The sequence below is a fragment of the Molossus molossus genome, unplaced genomic scaffold (genome assembly GCF_014108415.1).
Source record: "Molossus molossus isolate mMolMol1 unplaced genomic scaffold, mMolMol1.p scaffold_m16_p_17, whole genome shotgun sequence".
Classification (NCBI taxonomy): Eukaryota; Metazoa; Chordata; class Mammalia; order Chiroptera; family Molossidae; genus Molossus; species Molossus molossus.
The window spans coordinates 11,883,516-11,896,269 of NW_023425352.1; the positions used below are offsets into that span (position 1 = coordinate 11,883,516).

Consider the following 12,754-nt stretch of genomic DNA (forward strand, 5'->3'; position numbering starts at 1 on the left):
CTACTCAACTCCAAAGGAAGAACACCGTCCAGGTCTGTGTGATCAGGGCCCTGGCTCCAGTGTCTCTGACTCTCAACTCCACAGTCTGCTGCGCATGGCCTGACTGTCGGGCGTGTTTCCCTCTCAGGACAAGGACGGGCAGCGTGCCAGGACTGCCACCTCACCGACGGCAGGTGCCCACTCCTCCCCAGCCACGGGCTACGCCAGGTCTGGGCGCTCACAGGCTTTGCCCACTAAGCTGGTGGTAGGAGTTACGGGAAGGCTGGACAAGAATCCATAAAACCCACTTCAGGAATCATTTACATAAATGCATTAAAAAACACCCAGATGGACCTCCCCAGAACTGCTAACAGATTCACAAATCTACAGAACATCTCTGCTGACTCTTCAACCCTTTCTGGAAGTGTTTTACAGAAGATGGAGTCCACGAAAGCCTGGCAAGGTATTAGAAAGACAAACATCTTGTAGGAAATATCTCCCTAGTTACCTACTCCTGTTGCAAATAACCTACCTGGAAAGTACCTTAATCATCCAAACTTTCAACAAAAATGGTAAAAGTTCCTTTCAACGTTCAATTTTCATTTAAAGAATACCTTTTGAAACGTAGTTAGAAAAGAAGTTTTAACTACAAAATTCTCTTAATATTTTAAAATGTTCTTTTTAAAAACTATTCCTCCTCGGAGCGGGAAGAGATAAAGCAAAGAACTTATATGCATATATGCCTAACCAAGGGACACAGACAACAACACTGGGAAGGGGGGGGGGTGGCGGGGGGTGTCATTGGGAGAAAAGGGAAAAACAACAGTAACAAAAATAAATAAAAAATAAACAAATAAATAAATAAAAACAATTCCCTAAAACATTGACACGTAACATGCACACAGAGATCATCAGTGAACAGCTCAATGAACTATCACAAAGAGACCATACCCACCTGGCCACCCTCCGACAAAGAGACCATACCCACCTGGCCACCCTCCGACAAAGAAACAGTACTCTACCCATTCCCTCCTCTCAAAGGTAACTTTGAAACTCATTTTTAATATCACAGTTTGGTTCTGCCTATTTCTAAATTTTACACAAATAAAATCCTATAGTATTTATTCTTTTGTTTCTGGCTTCTTTTGTTCAACATTGTGTTTCTGAGTGCCATCCACAGTATCCTTTTTGGATTAGTTTATTCTCTTTCATTGTCCCCAATCTTTCCATTCTATTATTTGGGGGACACTTGTGATATTCTGAGGTTTGGGGCCATTTAAAACACGTTTGGGTAAATATGTGTCCCATGGCTTTGGATGGAATGGAAGTGTGTGTATCACTTGAGTATGTGTACCCTCAAATTTAATATGTCGAATTGTCTTCCAAGCTATTGCTCCAATTTCTAGACTACCAGAAGTGTTTTTAGTTCCACAGACTCTCCAATGTTTGGTATTATCTTTTTCTTTTAGCCACTGTGATGGGTGTATAGTAAACAGTATAACATTGCAGTTTTAATTTTCATTCCCTAGTAAAAATTAAATTGGGCACATTTTTCATTTATTTTGTTAGCCCCAAGATATCCTCTTCTATGAAGTGCTTGTTCAAGTCTCTTAACAGTGCATTTTTGGGGGTACAGGGGGGGGTACTGAGTTTTCAGACTGCTTTTATAGATGTGTCTGAGTTCTATATTGTGAATATAAGGCCTCTGTCCTTTATACAAGTTGTAAATACTTTAAAACTCTGTGTGGTTTAACTTTTCATAATACTACGACATGTAATGACAAAAATTGTTACTTTTACTGTAGTCTAATCTCATTGTAGCACTCTGTGTATCCTGTTTAAGAAAATTTTCCTATGCTAAGGTTCTGAAGAAGAATTCCTACATTATCTTCTAAATACTTCGTCATTTTTCCTTTCCTCCTGGAATTTATTTTTATGTTTAGTATGAGGTTTCTCCCCACAGAGGTTTTCTTACAGCAAACAGCACCGACAGACACTCTTGGCCTTGCTAACAAAACTGAGAATGGCCCACTCCCATCAGCACCCTCTCTGCTGTCCCCTCTGCTCCAGACTCTTCTGTGCCACATCAGCTTTTCAGAAGGACTGACACCCAGAATACGCAGAGTGCTCCTATAGTTCCACAACAGAACAAACAGCCGAATTCGAACGTGGGCACGGACTTGCACGGACATCCTGCAAAGGAGCTGTACGGATGACACACAACTCACGGCAGCATGCTCCACCTCGCGAGCCACTCGGGAAATGCAAAGCAAAACCACGAGGAGACAGCACCTCACACCCATTGGGAAGGCTACTATCAAGAAAGAGAAAAATGTAAGTGCTGGTGAGAATATAGAAAAAGTGCGACCCTCGTGCACTGTTGGTGAGAAGGCAAAGTGATAAAACTGCTGCAGAAACCAGTACGAGGGTCCTTCAAACAGTTCAACATAGAACTACCACAGGACCCAGCACCTCCACTTTGGGGTACATACCCACATCGCTGAAAGTGGGGTCTGGATTACATATTTGCACACTCATGTTCATAGCAGCATTATTCAAAATAGCTAAAACATGGAAGCAGCTCAAGATCCACTGACACATGGATGAAGAAAACATGGTACATACATGCAGTGTACTGGCCTTAAAAAGGAAGGCAATTGTGACTTATTTGAAAAATAAAATGAAGTGGGCCATTTCCTAAAGAAAATTGTCAACTCTATCAAGAAAAACAGAAAACCTGAAAAGACATAAATATTTTAATATAATTTAATCAGAAACTAAAAAGTCTCCTCACAAAAACATCAAATACAAAAACAAATTAAAAAAACTGTACCGAATTCATATGGTTTTCTAGGTCTGTACTACCAAGTCTTTAAGCAACAGACACGTCTGTTGTGGCAACCATTAAAGCGTGTCTCTCTGATCTCTGACTACAGAGAGCATACCTAATCAATCAGTCCAGCTACTGCACTCTGAGATCCATCAGTTCAGGCTGAAGCCACACATCCCAGGAGCTATTCGGTCAGTGACCGAGCACGGCAGTGACAGCAAGGCAGGCCTGATCCTGGGAGATACAGAACTCTCGCGGGTGTTTCGGCCCGAGGACTTGCCCTTGGTCCTGGCAGACGTTCTTAGACCTGCACTGTACTCTCAAGCTCTTCCACTCAACTTCCTTTTCCTCCTGTTCGACTTCACGAGGGTCAGGTGGACAATGTGGTCCAAACGGTCTCCCGCCTTCTCCCCTGCTCTTCCCCTTAGAGCAGTTCCCCCGATACACTGATTGCATGTCTAATCCCATTCTGGTGCCTCTTCTCTGAGGACTTGCGGTCTGGGTAATCAGAAGGTAAAATGGGGATTTGGAACTGGTTCATTCATTACCTACCAGGCTAAAAAGATGCTAATCTTATTGGTAGGTGGGGCACAGACGGTCTCTGGAAGAGGCTTCAACTGCTAAAGATTTCACCAGCGGTGATCTAGGGAAAACACCTTCAGAAGAGAGTTGGTTGATGACTACCATGTTGTGTTACTACGGGCAGAGGGATAATGAGAGACTGAAGGACATGAACATCACTGGCTACATAGTAGGCCAGAGGGTGTCTTTTATAGCTGAGGCCCTTATCTCTGACAGTGAAGAGCCAGTATGGATGAGCAGCCGGCTGATTATCTAATTGCAAGGCTACAGAGCTCCAAAAAATGACAGGATGCTCAGCCAAAGCAGTTTTCTTATGCAAGATGAGGGCCATGGTTGGAAAAACCTGGGACCGGGATGTCTGGAATGGAATATCTAGATGGATGCTCTGAGGATGCTGGCTCTATATCTCCCTTCTCTAGTAACAGAGCCAACAGATGCTCCCCTAACAAGCTGCCACCACCTCCTCTCTTGGTTGCTGGATTGATGATGAGGGTTTAATGACAACATAATCCATACTGGCCTGATACGAAAGGGAAGAAATCACATACTTGAAAGAGCTGCAAGAATTAGCTAGCACGAGCTGGCGGAAGCCAGGGGAGTATGACAGCAAATGGATTTGGGTGGTATTTGATCAAGGCAGATGGAATGTAAATATGAATAAGCAAGAATTCATGAATATTGGTGTATATTCTCAGGGCCACAGGAGATGTGATGCCCTAATGAGAACTCCAGGGGATGGATAAACCTGTTGCCGGAGGGACTCTTAGGAGCCCGGAGAAAGTAATGACCAAGGCAAAGTGAAACAGAAATGCCTGAGTTGCCCTAGCATATGAAAGAGAAAGGAAAAGAGAAGTTGACCGTAGAGAACGTGCTGGGATGGAGCTGTAGAGATTATTAAAAATGCAAGGTATCTTGAAGGGCATACTAGGTGGACAGCAAACAATGGTACTATTTAACATTTAGTTTTATTTTAAGTAAGAATGAAAGAACAGGGGGCTGGGGGTGGTCACCCCAATAGAAAACAATGACCCTCTGCTCAGTTCCCAGATTAGCTAATTTACAAATCCAGAACCCACTGACTAAACAGATGGCTGGGTCCATAGAAGAAAGGACATCTTGAAACATTTTGAAGATGATACCTGAAGGGACCTTTATGTGATTTCTATATATACACAGTGCAAGAGGAATAAGTAGATAGTTTGATTACTATTAGACATAGGGTTAGAAATGTCACAGATATTCAAGGACTAAAATGTCATCATGGCACTGTTTTACAGAGTTGGGGTGTCTTCTGGGACCGGGTAACATATTCTGGCAAATTCTGATTCACAGCATGCCAACTGTGTCTGTGGATCTACCTAGTGATAATTTACCTAGTTCTCCGGTGTGTAATTATAATTTACATTCAAGTTAGTTAGACTAACCCCTACATTGTGTCCCTGGCCTGTGTGGTAAGACCTATCACAGTGGGAAAGACCAAGTGGCAACTTCTGAAACTACCCTCCATCTGGTCAAGATGGTAAGTCAAAAACATGTGTCACCCAGTGGGATAGTGAAAATTACTACCACCATTAAAAATCTAAAAGGTGCAGGGGCAATGCGATATGGCCATTTAATTTATCAACCTTAACTTCTTTTAAAATAAATAATTCAGATTTTTCCGATTCACACAGACTTACTTTCCTATTTTGCATACCAGAAGAAGGTGTTTATTTCTTAAATAATTTTTTAGTTTTCTAATTATTTATTCTATTATTCCATAGACTCCAACAACAACAAAATTCTTTAATTCTATATATTAAAGGATTGAGATGTAGAGACGTTAAGTGACCTATTGATGATGGCACAGGACGCTAACATCAGAGCCAGGCTATGTCTATAAATGATCTCCCCAATACTGGCCCAATTACATTTACCACCAGAACTATGCCTAATATGTAAAGTCAAAACACTGACAGTTGTGAACTGGCCTCCATCGAATCATGGCTAAGCCAAAAAGCTGACACACCTACCTCTGTTACTTCAATAACTTGGTTAGAAAAACTCTATTTTAAAATTTATCATTGGCCTTATTTAAAAAAAAAAAACTAAAAAGTTCAAAATATTCTGTCCATGTTTTTTCTTAACAATGAGTCAATTTTAATACTAATTTACATCTCACTACTGAAAGAAATTTAAATGACAAAAAAAATGTCAAATATTTTTTCTCTCACTCAATGATTAGAATACTTATTTTCACTTTGTTCATGATGACAACATAATAAATAAGACCATCTCTAAGACATGGCATACATTAACATTAGCTTTCTTTTATTTAATAAAAGAACTATTAAACTTAAATATGCACACACATTCAAAAGCTTCAGATAAAACCTTCAACGTTTAAATAATTTACATATATATTCAGCATTGTGAATTTTTACACAGAGCTGAACTTCTCAGTATATTTCCATCCACACTATTCTGTATCAAAAAGTTTTACTTTGATGCATTAAAGAATGCTCAATTGATTCTAACTTCTAATACTTTCCAAAAACATATTATAATGTAATTAATAGCCTTAAAATCCATTTATACTCAGAAGTACAAAGTCATAAAACATTAAATATATTTAAGATGTTCCCTCAGATTTCACTTTTAAGGGACAAATGTAAAGCACAGATAGGCTTTGCACACATGTTAGTGATAAACATGTTCCTAGCATCCAAGTCTGGACATTCCCCCTCTCAAGGCACGGAGACAAGCCTGCGTGTTTCGGGGACCCCAGCACGGCACGGGGTCCACTGACTTCTGTTGACAGCAGAAGTCAGTCCGGGAACCGGGGGGAGGAGAGAGCAGACTTTCTGTGTAATGGGCCCGTATGGAGGAATTAGAAGAGGTATTAGAGGGACACGGATTTCATCTCCATTATGAAGAACAACTGGTTTTCTGAAGATAGAAAACGCTGTCTCGGGGGACAGTGCGCTTCGGTCATTACAGGCATTCAGGCGTGAGCTGGACCAGGAGCCGGGCAAATCGTGTCTGGGGCCGGACTCTGCCACCAGCTGTTTTTGTGACAAAGGTGTCCTGGAACCTGGCCACTGGCGTTTGTTTCTGACGCTGTGGCTGCTCCGGCGCCACCGCAAGGGAGTTGCAGACACGCAGCGGGGACCGCATGGCCCACAGATCCTGAAATGTCTCCTCTCTGGCCCCCACAGAAATGCCTGCTGACCTCTGTGGGGAGGCACTGGGAACACCCGTCTAGCGGCCGGACAAGACAAGCAAGACCGGTTACTTTGTGATCAGGGGAGTGCGTGCCTATCGTCTGTGTTGGGGCGGGGATCGGTACCCTACAAGGCAGCACAGCCGACTTGGTGAGTGAAGGTCAAAACTCAGACTGCCCCATCTGTAAAGGGGTGTGCTGGGCTGTGGGGCTGTGTCTGCTGGAAGCAGGAGTCACATTTGTCTAGTTTGCACAGAGGCACCCCACGGATCCATGTAAGCTGTCCATGTCATGATCATGTTAACAGAAGGAACATTCCTTCCAGTCCAGATGCTCTAAGATGCTATAACACCGAACTCAACCTCTTCTCCTAGCCCAGTGCTTCCTTGTTTACATTCACAGAAATTAAACGTTCCTGGAAAAGAGTTTTCATGTTTTGAGAAATGCTTCAAACTCTCTCCTCTCCTTTAGAAAGATACACTGTCAATTAGCATATAAAAAACTCTGAGAAGTAATCTAAGTTAAAAACAAATGAAAAGGGTCCTATGTAACTTTAGGACACACATTTTCCAAAGTTGGTTAATTACGAAACCCTTTTTTATGAACCTGCTGCTGCTATCTCAAATAACTGATGTCCTAGGTATTTAGTGCTCCCAGATTATAAACTCTTTGCGAACATAAAATACATGCTTTTTCTTATCCCCTGTAGGTTTTAGCACATTGCTAAGCACATACGATAATTTTCTAAGAAACCATTGAATTAATTTAATTTGAGGAGATGTCCCTAATCAATAGCAGGCTTTCATTACTGACGTGACAGGGAACACAGTTATCCTTATTCCACTGAACCCACTAACTAAAACAGTACAACAGCAAAATAATCTTGCAAAAGTACATTTCAAGTGTATTTCTTCTGCTCTGTGGTATATATTTAAGCATATAAAACTATTCAAGACACAATGTAGGATATTTTCAGGTTTAAGACTTGATAAATTACCTAACAGATTGACAGAACATACATCAAAATATGGGTTTAACAAATTCAAAGTCAATAAAAGCAATTACCTGAAGAAGGTGACAAAAAATTGCACGAGATCCATGATCGTATTGTGTTGTGAAAATGCGATCTGAAAGACCAAAGTGAAAGAAAATTAGAAGTTCACTGAATCTACATGGTGATGATGTTTCATAGCCTTTGTAAATACAATACTTTTAAACAATCAAGAAAAATGAATCATCATATCAGAAATCATTCGTGCTGGGATCAAATTTTTATCCAGAACATCTAATAGATTCAACTACTAATGATAACATTTGCCTAAGTTCTAAAATTAAATGGTTTAAGGAAACCAATACAAAATGACTTCCAGAATGTAATGCCAAGAGTTCCTGTGAACTCTTGTGACATATTAAATGTGCCTAACTAAATCATGCAAATGAATTTCTTCATCTAATAATAATCACATTTCCATTAATATAATGGATCATTGCTTGTAAGCCAAACTCCATTAAGGAAATTGAGGGGATTTGTTTGTTCTTGCGCATTCTTGTCTAGGGAATCCGCAGGCCTACATGCAACTATCTTGTTACATAACTCACAGGATCAAACATGTCACCTCATTTTATAAGTTCATGTTCACAAAAAAAATGAATTTTGAGAGGTGCAACCAGCCAATAAGCTAAAGTTTTTCTCTTTCTGTTCACATTACAGAGATTATACTATAACACATTTCTTGAGGAAGAATTATATATTGAGTTAGTCAACGCTGCAGCACCTGAATAAAGATTATCTGACTTTGAAATCCAGGTTTTCACTTAGTAGGTGTCAATATTTGGGAAAACCGTATTTTGTGTTTCCGTCGTCCTATATGTCAAATGCTGATAATAAAAGTACCTACCTCATAGAAGAAAGATGAACTGAATTAATAGAAATAAAATTCGTGCCATATGTCTGGCATATAGCAGATATAACATACTAAATATTATACTTTTAAAATGTATAAAGATGATGATAAACATTAATAAATTTTCCCTGATGACTGATACTGAACAATTAGGAATTAAGGCACTGAAATTTCTTTTTTCTTTAATAACCTTTATGTAAATCTTCAGAACCATGTAATAGAATTTATACTTCCAGCAGAAATGCGCTAACGGGAATACGATTTCTCTCTTGCCTTAAACAACTAGAAACCTATACGAAATATGTCTTAAAAAAACAAAACCATCTTCAGACACTGGACACAGCCAGAGGAGGGTAGAGCCCATGAGTGAGGAGACAAAGGAGGTCAGCCTCACTGCTGCCCTAGCTTCCAGTGCAAGGCGGTGACACTAAGGAATTTAAATGACATTCTAAAAAGAGAAATATCAGTATTTCTAACATTAAAAAAAAAAAAAAAAAAAAAACACAGTCGTTTGAGAATAGGGTTCAATATCTGGCACACACACGAAAGCGTAGTGACATTCACTGCCGAGAAGCTGCGAAGCATTTGAAGAACAACAAAGCACTTATGCAGCAACGGAGGAAAGACTGCTGCTGCAGGGAATTTGGTTAAGGGTGAAACTGTCTTAAAGAATTTCAGAAAGAAAAAAAAACAGCAAAACAACTCTTTAATTAATTAATTAATTAATTAATTAATCTTTTTATCCTCACCCGAGGACATTTTTCCATTTTTTGTTTGGATAGAGTGGGAGGGGGATAGAGGAAGAGAGAGAGAGAACTATTGATGTGAAAGGGACAGATCGAGTGGCTGCCACCCACACGATCAACCAGGCCCAGGGACAAACTGCAACCGAGGTACGTGCCCTTAGCGGGAACTGAACCCAGGTCTCTCTGGGCCGCAGGCTGATGCTCTAACTGCTGAGCCAAACCGGCCAGGGCTAAAACCTCTTTTAAATTGGAAAACATTCAAGTAAATTTTCTCCCCAGGTGACTGTCCATGAGAGCGTGTTAAAAACAGAGCTTAGCATACAATATTGTCAACAGTAATTTAAATCCATGAAAAGAGAATTCTAGATGCAGCAACTGAAAACTAACAGGATAGTAAAGAATAATTATTTTTAAATCATAATAAATAGAGTTGGTTTAATTAAGATAAATTGTAACAGGTAACCTTAGACAGTGTTGCAAACATCTAAATGAAAAAGGGGATAAAGTGGCTGCAATAAAGGTTTGAATAATTTAGAAAATATATGGAAAAAGAAGGAAAAAAGGAAAGAAATAAAATAAATAATTCATAAGACATTAAGGAATAAGATAAAGTATATAAGCAACTACACTCAATATGAACAGATTGAATCCACATTGAAAGACAGAGATTTCCACAGTACATTAAAAAGCATAATTCAGACCCTGGCCAGTTGTGCTCAGTGGTTAGAGCGTTGGCCTGTGGACCAGAGAGTCGCAGGTTCGATTTTGATCCAGTGCACATACCTCGGTTTCTGTTTGGTCCCTGACTCTGGTCAGGGTTGTGCGAGAGGCAGCCAATTGATGTGTCTCTCACAACGATGGTTCTCGATCTCTCTCTCCCTCCCTCTCTCTCCCTCCCATGCTGTCTGAAAATAAATGGAAAAATATCCTTGGGCGAGGATTTTAAAAAAATATATAAATAAATAGTATAATTCAGTTTTATGTTTTTATACAGAGGTATTATGAAGAAAACAATAGGCACATAAAAACAAAAATGGCATAAAGGATAATATTTACAGAAAAGTAGAATTCAAAGTCAAAACCTGGTCAAATAAAATGTATAAAGTACAAAGACTACATAACAATAATAAACCTGTATGTACCAAAAACAGCCAAATAAAAACACAATGTCTAGACAAACAAGTAGAATTTGATAATAACATAACTATGAAATAAAATTTTAATATCGATCTCTTACCAAACTTATCTAATCAAGCAGACATAAAATTATTTATTGAGCCATTTAGATCATGAGAAATTTTTCACAGAAACACTGCGGCAGCGAACTCTGTTCTAAGCGCCGGTGACCCCTGTACATAGGATGAGGTCCCTGGTCTCCTGGAGTTTGCATTCAATAGCAGGTGACGTAACAACCAAGTAAACTCAGAAGTGGATATCATGATTTTCAACAGTGATCAGTGTTGTGAAAAAATTAAAAGGTAATGAGATGAAATGAAAGGAAGTGTGGCTAATTTGGATCCGGCAGTTACGGATGGTCTCACTGAAGTCAGAGGGTGTTTTTAAGATTTCATGTATCCTTATTGAGAGCCATGCTAGTAAGTAGGTCCAGATGCTATCCTGAAAACCATTAAAATCGTCTATAAGGTTTTCTTTCATAAATTTCATAAATAATAGACTATAAGTACCTGCTAATTTGATATCATAAACTATTAAATATTTTACTTATAAAATTTATGTTTATTATAGAGTTCAGAAGCGGTCTGTTTCTATGAGTTTTTGTCTGTCTTTAAGTACAGCAAAATTGTTATAAACTCTACCATTTATAATTTTAGCTAAAACATTTTTAAATTAAGATATCAAAAATATGTATTCTTCCTATGTATTTTTACCTCAGTTCCATACCTTCAACAATGAACACATTTAACTATGTTGGCTTCTAGGAACTTCTTTTAGAAAGTAAATTAGATCAGATCACACTCATCTAAAACAGTTGTCATTACCTGAAATATTTTTTATCCAATGAAAAAACAAATGAGATTGCCTTAAAACAGTGATCATTTACACCCTGGCCAGTTTGGCTCAGCGGTTAGAGCGTCCGCCTGCGGTCCGGAGAGACCTGGGTTCGGTTCCCGCTAAGGGCACGTACTTCGGTTGCAGTTTGTCCCCAGCCCTGGTTGGTTGTGCGGGTGGCAGCCACTCGATGTGTCCCTTCACATCGATGTTTCTCTCTCTCTCCCTTCCTCTCTCTCCCTCCCACTCTATCTGTACAAAAAATGGAAAAATATCCTCGGGTGAGGATAAAAAAAAAACAAAAAACAGTGATCATTTAGCCAATTTCACTTAGAAAACAGTGAGACAAATCAATAACACCCTAAATCAGTACTTTTCTAGGAGAATATGGAACATTTCTGACCCTAAGATGTTAAAATTAGATTTTAGTTTAGAAAGATTCCTATAGACGTGATATGGCTAGAACATGGCCCTTTACAGATATCAATATGTTACCATTTTGGCTCTGTGGTCATTTCCATAAAAAATATAAAAAGATTTTTCAAGTCATATTTTAAATTAATTTTAAAATTTAAGTCTGCATAAAAGTACCTTGAAATTTCCTTTTCTGTAATGATTTTATTCAAGTTATCCAATAGTTATTCAAAAAGTTAATCAAAATCAAGAGACCGATTAATAGTAAAATTTAATAATATCCTCATTTGCCCTGTTTTTAAACTGCCCCCAAATAATTGATAAAGTGAATGCTAAAATACTGAGTTAACTGAAACTATGGCAACAGTGATAATATATTTTGTCCATTTGAGCTTTAATGCAAATTCACATTGAATACATGTCTAAACTCAAATTAAGTAATGCTACATTTTTCATTGAATAATAGCAATCAACGTTTTGAATCTATGATTCAACAAATAAAGTTGCATTACATGCATTTGGATAGAGAAACAGATTAAGAGCTTGATATTTAGCACAAAATATCAGAATTCTTATTCTGATATTCTTACTTGCTCTTATTATGAAGGACAAATTCATGTGTTTCTGCAAATGTCAGATTGCCATAAATAAATTCTGATATATTTGAAATAAGTATAAAGAGATGTGATAAAATTATCTAGTTCATCTAACAAAGTAAAAGAGAGGTTTTTAAAACTATTATTTAGATTGCAGTCTTTCAAAATGAAGACATAATGGAAGCTAGTCAACTAGTAACATCTCAGACAACGAGGTTACGTTTCAGGCAAGCAATTTCAAGATTTCATTAGGTTTTTATTTATTAATTTTTTAAACAATTTAAAGCAACTGGAGATGAAATTGCCCATTACTAGATATTATCAGCTGTGATAATCTATCCGAGCAAGCAAAAACTTCCTACAGAAAAGAACACACTGCTAATTGATATAGTAATATGTATCATTCCTGACAAAGTAATATTTCAAACAATGAGGTTAAATGGAAAACAATAATATTTAAAAGATAGAATAAAAACTATTTCTGAAGAATA

At 38.4% G+C, this 12,754-nt stretch overlaps 1 protein-coding gene across 1 annotated transcript in view; it reads right to left on the bottom strand.

Moving 5' to 3' along the window:
- The window catches only part of ATRNL1 (attractin like 1), a 545,834-nt gene that overhangs the window by 334,970 nt on the left and 198,110 nt on the right, over window positions 1-12,754 (bottom strand). Inside the window, exon 25 of the mRNA XM_036265661.1 lies at window positions 7,659-7,720. Coding sequence (XP_036121554.1) covers window positions 7,659-7,720 — 62 coding nt within the window. The remainder of the gene's footprint in view (window positions 1-7,658; window positions 7,721-12,754) is intronic.